The sequence below is a fragment of the Sparus aurata genome, chromosome 8 (genome assembly GCF_900880675.1).
Source record: "Sparus aurata chromosome 8, fSpaAur1.1, whole genome shotgun sequence".
Taxonomy (NCBI): domain Eukaryota; kingdom Metazoa; phylum Chordata; class Actinopteri; order Spariformes; family Sparidae; genus Sparus; species Sparus aurata.
Window position 1 is genome coordinate 5,299,458 of NC_044194.1, and position 15,586 is coordinate 5,315,043.

General features: G+C 49.7%; 1 protein-coding gene across 1 annotated transcript in view; it reads left to right on the forward strand.

Annotated features, from left to right (window-relative positions):
* The first annotated feature begins 2,946 nt into the window (after positions 1–2,946).
* Positions 2,947–15,586, forward strand: part of abtb2b (ankyrin repeat and BTB (POZ) domain containing 2b) — a 48,526-nt gene continuing 35,886 nt past the window's right edge. The window contains exon 1 of the mRNA XM_030425351.1: positions 2,947–4,364. Within this exon, the coding sequence (XP_030281211.1) occupies positions 3,473–4,364 (892 nt within the window). The 5' untranslated portion in view covers positions 2,947–3,472. The remainder of the gene's footprint in view (positions 4,365–15,586) is intronic.

The window sequence follows — 15,586 nt, forward strand, 5'->3', positions numbered from 1 at the left end:
CGCGGAGAGAAAAGCAAACATTATGAAACTTCACATTTCAAACTGCAGCAGAGCTGACAGGTTCTCGTGACTGGATGAAATCACTCGCAGGGGTTTTTTTGTGTGTTTTCGAGCTGTTGAACCTCTGCGTGTGAGTGTGTGTGTGTGTGACTGCATGCGCTCTGGGTGGTGGACTAACTCGATGTCTGTACACACACACACACAGAGAACATGAGGTAAACTGTCCCCCCCACTGCAGCCACATGAGGTCTGGATGAGGCAAGAGCTAACCTCCTGTGATCTCCTCTCCGCCCTGTGTGTGTCCTCTGATTTCATTTAGACCGGGGAGGTGAACTGGACTGAAAGGTCGACTCCCTCCGCAGTGATTCATACAAACATGATGTAGGAGTGAGGGTTTCTGGTTCCACGTTATGTGCATACATGGTCATCTGTGTTTGATGCTAAATGATCTGTCAGTTCTCAAGTGTTCCAAAACTTAGCGTCAGTTTTCTCGGCAGCCAAGAAAACGTGGAAACCACCCCGTCGTCTTCCTATCAGATCTCGGACCTTGTCTCTTCTTGGATGTCAATGCATGGAGCTCTCAACAGCTCCAATTAGTTTTACACTTTAAAATGCCTGAATCCTTGAGGAAACATGTTGTAGGGTCAATATATTGCCTCTGACGCACTCGTCTTGGTGTCCTTCACCGTCTGGTCCCCTCTGCTTTGTTTCTGTGTACGACGTGTCTATATATTTGTTTACTTTATGATTATGTTTCTTTATTTAATTCCTCCTCCCCCTCACACTTTCATCACAGTCACTGTTACGTTCCTGACGCATCCCATGACTCGTTCCCTACGTCTCGGGCCCTCTGTAGATACGCTTACCCTGAAAACACCAATCCTGTGTTGTAATATCCTACTTTGAGTATATGTCTGCTGTGGTTTATCTATTTTGTATGCCCTCTAACCTCCACGTCTGTGTATGTGGAAGAATGCATTAATTACAGCCGCTTTCACAATGTGTTGCCGTCTCACGTGCTCGGCTCTAAACCCATTATGGCGTAGCGTTGGACTCTGTCCCAGTGGAAACACACCCTACCTGTGTGTGCGTGTGTGTGTGTGATGAGTGACGAGAAGCAGGTAGTCACAGGCCTCTCCGACGTGTTTGTTTCACTTCACCTGAAGCGTGTTACAACATCCAACCAGACGTAACAAACAAAGATGCGCCACACTTACACTGTGACCCAAAACTGGAGTTACGTAAGAGGATTTTGCTCAGAGTTTGTTTTGAGAGCAGGAGCTGCCACTCGTCTGGCATCAGTCCTGCTCAACTGGTACCGGATGAGCAACAAGAAGTAGTGGACTGGGTGGAAAGCATACAAGAAGCCAGTACACTTTGCAAAAATTGCATTTAAAGGAGAACTTCGGTCGATTTAAACATGCAGCTTCATTGCTCAAGCTACCCTTGACTTGCCAGTACCGAAGACGCTAACAAATTTGGTCCAGCCATTACAGAGCTCCGTGAACGGAGACTTAGCATTGAACGCTAACAGCATGGGGTCAGAACTTTACACTGTGTTTTAAGCGTCTTAACATGCTCCACATCTCACACCAAAAGTTATGCAACATCAGCAGACACCTTAGCACACAGCACTGTAGCGTGTATGACTCAAAATGAATAAAAAAGTAGTTAAAATAGTGTGTTTGTGCAAGGAGCCACGTACCTGTTTGTTGACATCGGCGTCTTCCGGTAGCTAGACCAAACTAGTATATCCACCGAGTGTGCACTTAACAGGCTTAATAGGCTATTGTAAGGCTCATGGCTCATGACAGGCTGTAACATGGACATGTACATTATGAACATAAACACGAAAATGCTGGAATACGTTTCCGTCTCCGCCAGTGAGGGAGTAAGTGCACGCTCGACGGATTGACTAGTTTGGTCTAGCTACCGGAACACACGGATGTCAACAAACAGGTAAGTAGCTCCTTGCACAAACACACTGTTTTAACTACTTTTTTATTCAGTTTGAGTCATACACGCTACAGTGCTGTGTGCTAAGGTGTCTGCTGATGTTGCATAACTTTTGGTGTGAGATGTGGAGCATGTTAAGACGCTTAAAACACAGTGCAAAGTTCTGACCCCATGCTGTTAGCGTTCAATGCTAAGTCTCCGTTCACGGAGCTCTGTAATGGCTGGACCAAATGTGTTCGCGTCTTCGGTACTGGCAAGTCAAGGGTAGCTTGAGCAATGAAGCTGCATGTTTAAATCGACCGAAGTTCTCCTTTAAGCTGTTACAACACTTCTGTCTTCAGTGCAATCCCAAAAAGCACTTTCAGTGAAAACCCTTTAAGCTTCATTGAATCAAAGCAAACACTGCTCCACCTCTTACACCATCAGCAGAGGCTTTCACAGATTCAGTTTCTGTTCCAGGCTGCAGGTGAGGGATTAGCTCATGTGCAGGCTGTGAGCCAAGTCGTACCCCCCCCCCCCCCCCCCCCCCCCACAAAAAAAAGAGTCATCAGGAGGAGACGGCAGACGTCTGCTCGGTGTGCAGTTTGGTTCCAGGTAACTAACCCAGAAGAATTCCCTCCACACTCATACATAAAAACTAAATGGGATTTATTCTCATGGATTAGTTGAGTGAGAGGCGACAGTCGTTAATTGGATTATGCATTATCATATTTAATCGCATTTTGTGGGTTGATAAGAAAACAATGGGAGACTGTGTGGACACGTGTGGAACATCTGGACTGATATCCAGATGTCCGACGCTTCATTTGAGGCGAAACAAACTTTACTTTTTCTTTTCTTTCTCCCCAAAAAAACTCGTGAAAGATTCGGAGCGGGTTCCGATTGGCTGCCGCAACACAAAAAAGTCGGCCCCTCTCCTGATTGGTCGCTCGAGCCGCTTCCGCGTTGTCACTCAGCTTTGGGTCCCTCCCCTCCCCTCCTCACAGCTGTGCCTGAGTCTCTCCGGCAGCCTGCCTCTGACCGAGCACCGGGACGGGGACGGAGGGACGAGGTAGACTCCGACTTTTCTTTTTTTTCCCTCAACGAAAACGAAGCAAGTTGTGCGTCCGTGGAGCTGCTGCGCGGGTCCAGTTCTGATACACGAACTCGTGTGTGGCTGTTTTCAGTCAGAGAGGAGACATTACGACGTGTTTCAGGAGATTTCAGGATTTACTGGAGGGAAGTTTAAATCCCTGCGCTGCCCGGAGGGGAAAGGTGAGACGGGGGGTTGCTGCTTCAACTTTTTCCTGACTGTCCCGCCTGAACACATCAGCAGCAGGTCGTGTGTGCGGGTCTGTGCGGTGTCTGCACGGTGGTGTGTTCACTCTGGACTCTTCACGCAGTATGTGTGACGCGCGTCCCGCGGTGTAACCAGTTCATCCGGCTCGACGGAGTTTCGACTGCTGATTGACTTCCAGGTAAAACTGCTGACGAGGTTTTCCCACAAGTCCTCGTAAGAGTACGCCGTTCCACAGCGATGGCTGGTCTGATAAATGTCCACATGAAGACCCTGGAGGACCTGACGCTGGACTCTGGGTACGGGGCGGGGGACTCCTGCAAGTCCCTCAGCCTGTCCTCCTCCAAGTCCAACTCCCAGGCCTTCATGACGGCCCCTCACCGGGGCAACTGGTGGTACTACTCCGGGTCCATGAACAGCCGGAACAACAGCTGGGACACGGTCAACACCGTCCTGCCTGAAGACCCCGAGGACATCTTCTCCAAGTGCCCCCGCTTACCTGAGCTGGAGGAGTTCCCCTGGACCGAGGAGGAGGTGGCCAAGATACTGCGCAAAGTGGCCGAGAGCGGGAGCATGAAACTGGGACCCGCACCTGTGTTCTCCCCGGAGGCCGTGCGGCGGCTGTCCGCGCTCCTCCGCAGGGCGCTGATCCGCATCTCCCGGGAGGCGCAGCGGCTCAGCGTCATGCACTGCCGCTGCACGCGCTTCGAGGTGCAGAGCGCCATGAGGCTCGTGCTCAGCTGGGCTCTGGCCGACCACTGCGTCTCCGCCACGGTCAAGGCCATCTCCATGTACAGCATGAGCGCCGGGGAGCTGCTGAGGAAGGGCAAGTCGGCCCGCTGCGGCCTCTCCTTCTCCGTGGGACGCTTCTTCCGCTGGATGGTGGACACGCGCATCTCCGTGCGCATCCACGAGTACGCGGCCATATGCCTGACCGCATGCATGGAGGCTCTGGTGGAGGAGATAGGAGCCCGGGTGCTGATGGCCGAGAGGGGTCATTCGGGGCCCGACGCGGGGTCAGCGGGCGCCCCGGTGAGCGCAGAGGCCATGGAGGGGGTGGTGAACAATGACGCGGAGCTGTGGGGAGTCCTGCAGCACTATGAGCACCTGATCTGCGGGAAGAACGCCAATGGTAAAAAAAAAAACCTTTCTACAGTCCTTTATAATAATCAAACTGTCACATTGTTCCTGTGGGTGAATTGATGCAGTGTGATTTGCTGTGTGGTGCCGGATGTCAGAACATTCAGCCTCCCAAACTTTCCCTGTATTCTGTCACACACTCTCCTCCCAAAAAGTGCCGCACGGTCACCACTTTCCACTCCCTCACAGGGTGGAAAAGGTGACCTGTGGCCCTGCTGGATACAATAGCAGCTCTTTGTGCGTGTGCATTTGATGGCCGCGCCGCTAATTCGACCTGGCAGAATAGGAAAATAACAGTTCAGAGGCATCTGACGCCAACAAAGACAGCATTTTCTCTCTGACAGGGTCGGGCGAGGAGAAAGCGAGCGCTGGATTCTGCGCCCCAGCGGCCAAATTAGATTCTAAAGCCACTTTGCTCTCATCAGCCCGGTGGTGGATTGAGCCCTCACACGTCACTCCTCAAATCTGCTGTTGTGATTTGGGGTGCGGAGAGCCTCTGGAGCTCAGGCAGGAGGCTTGTCTGTTGACACAACTCTGTGTTTACGCTGACTTCACCTCTCATCCTCCCGCTGTGTTGGCTTGCACTCCCCTTCAAATCCTCCCCTTCTTCCATTTCCTCATCCTGCTCTCCTCCTCCTCCTGTTGGACAAATCCCCCTTTTTCACCCACAACCATCCCCACATTTATTACATCACTCTGCCTCCTCTCTCGTCCAGCTCCAGCTGTGTGTCCCTCTCCCTGTCCATTTGTTCTTTCTCCACCCTCTCACATCCCTTCCTCAATCAACTCTCCTTCTCTCCCCTCTCCGTCAAAACCCTAGTAGACTCGCAGGGCTCTTTTCCGTGGCCGGTTCTGGCAGCCCAGCGTTGAGTTGATTCATGAGCTTGTGTTGGGACAATGTAACCAGCCTTTGTTTGTGGCCCGCTACCAGCTCCCTGGAGCAGAGCCTTTTTTTTTACTGCAGGACAATGGCCTTTTGTTGTGTGATTGCGCAGCTTAGCCCGACGCAGAGGGAGAGAAAACAAATGCTGGGGAAACCGGGCATACGCATCCAAGTGCACAGACAACAGAGAGACAGAGAAAATAGCTGGAGATGGCTTTTATTACAGGGCTGCAGGCCTCGCTGATTACCCAAGTCAAGATTTAAGAGCGCCTCCCCGTTGCATGTGAAGACGCCAACCTCGTAAAGGTCTGAGATCAGTCAGCACAGAACACACACACACACCTGCACTCACCTCACACACCTTACATTTCATATTCTGCGCGCTTACAGGGGTTAAAAACAACTGAGTGCATTGCGTGGGAACTTTCATTGCAAAATAAGTTAAAGAGCAGCTTTTGTCCCAGTATTTAACCAGATGTCTTTTGGTTGGGTTTGGACCGGCCTATTTTGGTTGAGTTCAGTCATTGGTTTTTTGAGAAAGACCAGTGTGTGTGTGTGTGTGTGTGTGTGTGTAATAACAACAGACCATTATTCTGACCACCCTAGCTTTTTATAGGCCCAAGACCGGGGCTGTGCAAAGCCACACACCCCTCGACCACCTCACCACCTGACACCCCACACCCTGGACCTTCTCTCTCAGCACCCACCCGTCCCCCCGACTCTGCTGCAGAACTTCCCTCCATCAGCGTCACCGAAATTGCAAAGATCCGCTTTTTCTCAACCGAGACAGTCTCAGAAAAGGGAGTGAAGGCTGCTGATCATACGGAAGGGCAAAGTCTGATTAATACTCCTCCCTCCCTCTTGATTTCTCTCCGGCTCTCTGCCTCTCTGCCTTTCTCAGGGGCTGGCCCACATCTGGAACTCTTTAAGTCAGAAATGACTTCTACGGCTCCAATAACAATTCTGAAAACTCCCTCCCTCCCTCCCTCCTCTCCTCCTGCCCTCTCCTGCTCACTCTCGCTCTTGGCCCTCTCTCTCTCCCTTTTTTCTTTTTTTTTTCTTCTTCTTTGCCTTCACGTCCACTTCATCTTTATCTGTTTATTTCTTCTGGTCTACAGGGAGTGCATTAGAGGGACCCGGGTTGTGATGTGCCAGGATCTTATTCATTACTCATGCACAAGCAGAGATCGAGCGTGCACGGACGCACAAACGCGCAAACCCTCGAAACTTATTTAGTCTGCTGCTTTGCATGTGTTCAAATGGTTCCACGGCACTGGTTTGAGCTGACTTGCACAGTGACGCTATTCAGAGGAATCCATTTGTCATTCACTTCTCCACACAAGGAAATAGCAGGAGCCATCTCTTCCTGGTATAATTTGCGTAGATAGTACTGTGGGGCTTTTTAAAGTGCAGAGTAGTAGCTTTACTAATGGACAGTGGAAGTGGTTATGAAATCATTGATCTTTACAACGGGCACACAGATGTCTGTTAAACTCCGGTCCGGCCTCGCTGGAATGGTTTTCCGTGTGCAGTCGCATTTGAGCTTTTTTTTGGGAACGTTTGTGTCTTGTTTGTTTCCAGAGTCAGCTGTCGAAGCGTGGTCGATAGTTATATATATGCAAACGAGTGACTTGACCTTGAGCAAAGCTGATCACTCTCAACAGCTCCCATTCAGCGGCAGATCGTGGATGTGAATGGCCGCTGTGTGGCTCGCAGGGACTATCTGAAAGAGAACATTCATGCATGAGAGCGTGATTTACCTGGATAAATAAACTTTGATTCGGTCCAGCACTAACAAAAAAAAAAAAAAAAAAGAAGTTCAGTTTCCCCCGCCCCGGCTCTGTGAAGGTAGTAAAAAAAAAAGTCTGTGAGTAATGGGGGTTTTGGGTGCACTCAGAGAGCAGGGCATATGATTTGCTGCTCAGTATTTCCCTAAATATGTATTTAGCCCAGAAAGAGGCGTGGGAACGGCGGGGCAGAGAGAGATGCAGGGAGAGCAGCCCAGCACTGTGGTCACACAGATGGGGAAACCAGCACTCTGAAAATACACTCCCTGCTCCACAAATCTGGAGCGGGATCAAATACAGTCTTTGGAAAACATATCAGGATATTAATATTATGGTTGAAATTGATTTAAGCTCATCCTCGTGTGATGTATGCCCGCTCGGGCATGCCGCACATTTCGCCCGGGCTTTTAACAGTGAGCCTGTATTTTGGCCTGAATAGCTGCACGGATGAATTTAAGTTGCGAACACTGTCAGCAGGTCAGTGTGTGTGTGTGTGTGTGTGTGTGTGTGTGTGTGTGTGTGTGGAGTTAAGACCATAAGTCATATAGCTTTAGAGGATAATAAGGGTTAATCCTACGCAAAACACTACAGTTTCTATTTGTGTGTGAGCTGTGTGTTATGTTCGGGTGCATGTACCACCTCAGGCTACACACACACACACACTGATGGTCCATGTCACTGTTTGCACTGGCTTCTTCTCTGGTCCCAGCTGTGAAAACACTGACCCATTAGAGCGCTGGTGTGCACATGTGTTCCAATGTGCTCATCTGTGGGTGCTCAAACGTTCTCGTGTGGGTACAAAGACTATTCTTGGAAAGCCGTGACTAATGCTTTCACAGATATTCACTCTGCAAACGAGTTGTCGGACGATCACAGGAGCAGGAGCCTCCTGTCTCCATCATATCTTCGACGCAGATGATGTAGTTTGTGACATTAATAACTCTCAGCGTCACACAACCTTTCCCAACAGTTTCCTCCCCCCCCGTGTGTCGCACATCTTCACTCGCTCGTCTCTGTTTTTTTCCAAACTTTGCAAGTCATTTTGCTGATTTCAAAGCCACGCTCCTCCTGTTACATTACAGTAGCGTGAGTCATGCCTCTCAACACTGTTTACAGTAAAACACTGATAAAGAGGAAGCGAAGAATGATGGGTAATAAGATACTCAAGGGAGGGAAAAAAAGGGCAGCGGACACAAATGGAGAGTTATGGTGACAGCAAACTTTAAAGCATCTGCGCTCGTGCATCTCGATTTATGGTTTCTACTTCTTGGACTGCGGGGGTCGATTTCTTTTTATTCTATCCAGAGAGAACGGGAGGGTTCGGATTGGAATTGAGCTCGTTTAAATTGGAAAATGTGCAGCCAGTGTGTCACATGCGTCACCGCAGAGTTCTGGCTGTGTTTTTTTTTTCTTCTCGGGGGAGTCTGTCCTGCAAGTCGGAGCTGAGGTTTGCAGCCGGAGCAGCTAATGAGGGAAGCAGGAAGACTGGCTGCTAGGTGGCTGGAATCTTGGACCAGGCGGCTCAAGTAGCATCGCCTGGATGCTAGCATGCTGGTTTTTTTTTTTGTTGAAAAGGAAACTACTTCACCGCCACATGCACCTGTGTTAGAGTCTGGCTTGGTCATCATTATAAAAATGAGCTTGTTGGTGTTCATGGAGCCTTGGATGAATTACTTTGCTCCTTGACTGAGGAGCCAACATCGTTCCTAAACGACTGACAGAAAACACAGCAGAGTGTCCGTAAGCTTCTCTGGATCATATTGACCTTGGTTGCCACAATTAAGTCTCTTTGAGTCTTTTTTTTTTTTTGTTTTTTGTCCGTCTTGCCCATCTAATCTGTAGCCATAGCAACACAGGCCTAAAAGGAATTGATTCAACATCAGGTTTGATGTGTGAGGCTGATGCTGAGGTGCGATATCAAGGCTTCTCTTCACGTTATCATTAAGCTCCTGCTGCTCATGTAACTTTTCTCCCAGCGACTGCCATCCTGCTGGAGGATTATGTCGGACCCTCACATGGAACTGGAGTGGAAATGGTTCCAAAATGGACTGTGCAAACTTCAAGTCTTGTTTGCTTAAAAGAAAACGGTTGAGTTTATACACCTGTGACTTACATCAAGAAAAACAGACATTTTTAGAGATTTTCCTTCATCATGCTGAATGCAGACTGTAATTACGACCGTGTGCATAATAAGCTACTGTTGCACTGAAAAGGGTAATTGTCTCTTATCGCACACACCCCAGACATAAACCAAGCACAGGCTTACAGTCGCTGTTAGAAATCTTTCATCGCAGCGACAACACCGTCTCACTCGGTTATTTGACACAGAGATGGTTTGATTAAGTGTCACAGCATATGGTTTGCGAAAAAAAGAAAGATACAGTACTCCATTCAGTCTTTTTGTTGGTTGTTTCTGCGGCGCCGCAGATCCGTTCCGACTCGCTTTTAGACATTTGTACGGGATCTCTTCGAGTCTGTCGAACCACAAACCCCCGACTAAAACCATCAAGCTTTCCTTCTTGCTTCCCCCCCCCCCCCCCCGAAAAAATCAATGCCAACCATCACAGTTCTAATTGCTAATAGGCATTAGCTGGCAGGCGTCGGTCTCTCTGCATGTGTGCTCCAGCAAAACCGAAGCCACTTACTGTCGTCAATACAGAACCGTTGTGTGGGTGATTTGGTTGTAATGCCTAATTACGCACAAACGGATCAGATGGGCACACAGGGCAGTGTGGAGTGAGGAGAGGGAGTGTTGGAGGGGGAGGTCGGGCGGTGTGTAGTTTAAGTGGAAACAGATTTGTCAGGCCAGGGATTGGATGTAATAACCCCTCGCTGTGTTCTCTGGTGAAATCTGTTGGAGTCACGCTGACTAACTTGGCTGAATGGAGCCAGAAAGCCAGATGAAGCCCGCATATCCTTCTCTGATTGTGATCTGTACAGTCGGGGCCGGTCGGAGCCAAATCTCCGTCGCTGAGGGAAGACTCGCTCCTGTGTACGCGTGCATGTGTGCCAGAGGAAGGGCTGCGATCAAGGGGGAAGAAGAAAAAAAAAAAGAAAGGCCTCTTTTGGCGAAGTTTTTTTTCTTTCAAGTATAAACTGTTGTTTTTATAACCGGACTGAAAGAGGGAGCTTTCTGTGACGCCGTCAGTGACCTCTTTGTGCGGCGGCGTCAGGGCAGCAGTGTGTGGAGCCTGAACCGGTTCAGATATACTGCGCTGGAAAAGCAAACACTCGCCCGTAGAACCGAGCTTGTACACACGTCTCTCTCTCACCCTCCGACTTTTTCTTGGCCGCCTCTCTCGTTTTCACACCTCTGTGCACGTCGATGTTCTCTGACATTTGCAATACACCGGCGTACACTCAAGTAGGCTCGCGCGTTTACACTTTTACACATTAATCTGTCATAATCCAGATGAGAAAACAAGTTTGAGGAGTCATTTTCAGTATATGTTACCGTCTTACCATCACTGTTACACATTTTGAAAGTCTTCAGGTAGGAAAACACCTAATACCCCTCTGCACATGCACACAAACGCACACATTAAGACCGGAGGCAGGCAGAGAAGATGCTTTTCTTTTTATTGCATGACTACGAAGGGTAGTGTACGGAGGGTGGAGCAAGCAAACAGTGTGTCAGTGGACAGAGACGCTCTGTTAAAGCATCCTGTTCCTGCTTCTTAACTGCTCAGTGCCTTCCAGTTTGGCTTTTATAGCCAAAGGTCTGTAAATACGAAATGTATCAGTCACTGCAGGACTTCTCATACCTGCAGCTCGCTCCGTAAAATCAGCACCGACCTCACAGACCGTCCTCCACAGGTTGAGCAATAGTTTACAGCTCGCATGATTGTTTGGAAGTTTCTCCAACAGCCCGAACAGCCAGCCAACTTTCCAGCAGGAGAATTTGGAGAGAGTGAGAGGAAGAAAGAAAGAGAGAAAGAGAAAGAGAGAGAGAGAGAACAAGACGGAGAATGGAAAAGTAACATCAGCTTTTATGACAAACTTGTTGGTGAGTGTGCCAGGCTCGGGAGGCAAAGTGCCCGTCCTGACAGGTTAACTGTGTGTGTGTGTGTGTGTGTGTGTGTGTGTGTGGTATTTTGCCCTACAGTCATAAGTAGGCCACCACAGCTTCTGACTTTTCCTCTGCATGTTTTCACCTATGATGTCTTATTGCTGTCTCTCCCATCTCGGTCTCTCTCCTCTGACAGTGATGCTATCAAGGGTGTGTGTGTGTGTGTGTGTGTGTGTGTGTGTGTGTGTGTGTGTGCGTGTGTGTGTGTTGGCCTGGATTTGTCAGCCGAGTTGACTGAGTGACTTTTAGCGCCGACGTCCGACCACAGAGTGATGGCTGGGGACGGGGGGTGTCCACTCGTGTTTGACTGAACCCGAGGAGATGCAGCTTATCTTTTGGGAGTGAAAGCACAATGAAGAGAAAGAGAGACTTGTGCTTTTTTCTTCCTTTTTTAAAAAAAAAAAAAAAAACCCTCCAGTGACAGTTGATATGGTGTGTTTCAGCATGCGTCCACTGCTGCTACGATCCTCGTTATCTCCCTCCTCCTTCGCCTCTCTCTGTCTCGGCTGTCTCGTCTCTCTCCCGTCAGACGCTGGAATGTGTTTTGTTTGTGCGTCGTCGAGCCGGCAGCCTCGTCAGCAGCAGCAGCAGCAGCAGCAGCAGCGACACATACACAAACATCAAGGCTCAGGCGGCTTGTTTGAATCCCTTCTCGCCCTCATCGTGGGACACGTCGCCGCCCCCCTCCCCTGAGTCACGCTGACAGCCAGACCGCAGCGGGTTGAAATCATTTGAAGTCGCTCTGATTCGAGAGTGTTTCTTTTGTTACGCTCCATCAAACCTGGTCATCAACCCGACCTCCATAACACCACGCCAGGCTCCGACTTCCTCCTTTGACTCTCTACTTTTTTGCCGTTGTTGTTCTATCACCCTACGTTGATTTCAATCTCCCGGCTCCGGCCCTCAACTGTGGAACTTTTTCCATTCATCTAACACATCTTCTCGCATCTTACGCCGTCCCCTTTTTTCTCCCACTTCCCACGTGCTCCGAGGCAGCAGAACTCGGCCTACATTTCCATTTTTATTTTTCCAAAACATTTGCTTTTTCCGTCACCTGTTGGGTCAAGGTCACCCGGTTGGACACGTGGTGATTAAAAAGAACCGCAGCGGCGCACACAAGCACATTTAGACCCAAACCCGCGTACAGTACGGCTTCCTGGAATTCCCTCGTGGTTAGTGGAGGGAAGGGGCACGCTTTAGCGCCGGGCCATGTGGAGAACACATGCGGGCACAGGAAAAGCAGACTCTGTCAAGACAGGACACCCTCGACGGCAGCCTTTAGTCTCCTTTCTGTCGATAAGATCTGCACAGCACGTCCGCCACATGTGGACTTCCAAAATAAACATTTCAGATCCCAGAGGTAACCAAAAGAATATGTGTGTTACTCAGGGGGGGGGAGAAGTTGGTAACAAAAACTTTTGAGAAGCGGAGGTGTGACTCCCCAGCACGGACCGTGATTTACCACTTTGGTGCCTAAACATGTAGAGCTTTAGATAATGTTTAGGAGACGCAATGATAGAGGGAACAGTTATCATCAGGTGGGCCTGTGTTCCTGCTGCAGGCTTAAGAGGCTCCTTATATACACATAATCACCATGTCTGAGTTTCCTTTAAATACTCTCAGGAGTGTTTGGGTTTGGAGTCTGTGTTGTGTTTGTGTGGCGAGGAAAACTTCTAAAACCTGCCGCGATAAGAAAACTCTGACCTGCGATCTGTTTGCGTTACAGCGTCTGTGCAGGATATGTCTCTTCTGGGTTCGCTCCCACTAATTTGGGTCCCAGCTAACTGTGTGCATGTGTGGGCTAACGGCCACGTGTTGAACTCTTGTGTTTTCTCCGGGTTCTGTCTATTCAGCTACATCTGATGTGTGTGTCTGTGTGTCGGCCTCCTCTCTTCCCCGTCTCTGTCTATCAGTGATGTGTCGGCCATCTGTGTGTCCCCGCAGGGTCGCAGACAGTTTCTGGACACAATGCGCTCCAGTAATGGTGGCCAAGTTTCCTCTCCTACACTGATAATCTGCCTATTGAGCATCGGATGGATGGAGGGAGGGGAAAGAAAAAGGGGAAGATGGTGGTACGTGGTGGAATTTCTCGCTGATGAAAGGATGCCTTGTTTGAGAGAGTTTGGAGAAATGGAACTTCCTTTGGTTCGACTTGATGCTTCTCTTCAAAAGGCCGGGCTGCGCGTCGCGCCCTTATCTTAAACGTATTAGGCGGCGCGCCTCGTGTCTGTCGGTGCACTCTGTGAGATGATGTATTGTAGTATTGTGTCTCTGTATGAGCTGCAGAGGAAGTCTTTCAGACGGCAGTTAAACAGACCGTGGCTTGAAACCAGGCGCAGAGCGACGCTCCACGCTTTCCCCCCCTTCCCTCCACCTCAAAGAGCAAAAAACAGCCTTGTAGAAAACGTTGCCAACGTGTTCATCAGCTCATCAAATCTCATTCTGTTTAACTAACTCTGTGAGCCCGCTGGGATTATTAAACATGTTAGGATTAGACATTTGTTCCACCCGCGTGGCCTGTAGACACAAGTGTGACTAATTTGGGCTCTATTGAACAAGCATTCTCGTTTTTGTGCACATGTTTCACATTAGCTAACAGTCCATACAGTGCACATACTGTATATACGTTTGTCTGCGTGTGGGTGCCCTGGCCTTATGGTGCTTCTGTTAGGAAAAAAAAAAAAAAAAAGGGGGTTGTAAAGGCGCTCTCAAAGGCACCCCGGCTGTAGTTAAATGTATAATGTAAGAGCCAGCCGAGCGTTTGCTCTGGCAGAGGTCAAGCGGGAGGAAGCGGTGGAGGTCAACACACCTTTCTGCCATTAAGAGAACCGACCAACAATTCGATGCTTTGTCTTCTCGTTAATAGTCTGCTGCTGCAGGGAACTCCTCCACCGGTGAAGGAAGGAGCCTTTCAGCAGTCCAGTCAGGTGCTAAGAAGGGGTGTGTGTGTGTGTGTGTGTGTGTGTGTGTGTGCATGAAGAGGTTGGAGAGGGCAGATGTGTCAGGAGTTGAAGGCGGGTGAGGGGGAGGGAGACGGCCTGAGGGTCAGCAGGTCGTAAATACTGCAGAACCCAACCAGCTGGCAGGCTGTGGAGCGTTAGCAGCTTTTACTCATCGGAGTGGTTCCACGAAAATATTTTCACAAAGTTGTGTTCGTTTGTTACGCCGTTAAGCCGAGGGGATTTGTTCGGACATGAGGTCCGCAGACACGATCCGAAGCGCAGACAACAATGGAAGTCAGTTTCGCAGAGAGACGGGCCCACATGTGGAGTTCCCGGGCAGGCAGGGAGATGTGCTGATGCGTCTCTGTGAGTCTGATAACATTGTGCCTCTATCTCGCTGATGATAACACTCGCAGAACAGCGCTTGTACGCACACACTGAGAATATCAAGAACCTCTCGAGATGGAGACACAGGCTGATAAGTAGCAAACAGACAGACGGAGTGGGAAAGGAATTTACATTATCAGCATGCGGTGGATGCAGGTGTGACAACCGGTGCTTCTCAGCCTCATTAGGATGTCTGTGTGATATCTGCCGTGCGTGGGAGAGAGGCGAGAAAGGAAAACAGATCCTCGGCATTCATCGTGTGTGGATGGATGGCTGTCATCTCCAGCCCCACGCTGGGACAGGCAAACTTTAGCCGAGGCCCCTCTTCTCTTCTCTGACCCCGTGGAAACCTCCCAAGAGCTCCATCTCTCTCTCTCTCCCCGTCCTCCTCCGTACTTCCCTTTCGCTCTTCGTTCCACTTCTCCTCTCTCAAGTCGCTCCCTGTTTTCCGCGCACGAGTCTTGAAATACCATCATCATCTCCTGCAGAGGGGAGCACGAGGAAAGTAATAACATAGTATTTTTTTGGTGTGTGTGTGTGTGTGTGTGTGTGTGTGCTTGAGTGAAAAACAGATGTTTGTTTTTCTCAGCGGATGCATTTGCATATGAATCCGTAACTGCAGACGAGAGGAGACGACACCGAGACTCTGGTTACAGCAGTTTCGCTCGAAAACATCAAGGACTCTCGCTGTGCTGTCAAGTTAACGACCTGGCGAAGTGTTATTAATGTGTTTCTGGAGCGGTCGAACATGAAGGGATTAAGGCACCGACAGGAGGTCTAATGGATCTACCTGGCTCGGTGCTGAGAGACGCAGACAGGACGGAGAGCGGAGTGGAAAAAAAAAGAAAAGTCAGACATGACACGGACAAGCACACGGAGATGAACCTGCCCGGCGGTTCTTGGCTGTGGTCGCACTCCTGCGCTGAAGGCCGCAATTACACTCTGACCGACTCGTGTCGGTAGCGAGAGAGCGGTGAGGTCAGCGTTTAGCTGGCTAACACAATGAGGTCAAGTGCTATTCGTGCCCTGGCTCGTGTATTTCCTGCATGCGACTGTCCGTCTAACGCTCTCCCGCTCTCTGTTCGGCCTGTCTTTGTCTCGTATGAGTGCGTGCGTGTCTGCAGGCTGGTTTTCTTTGTGTCTGAA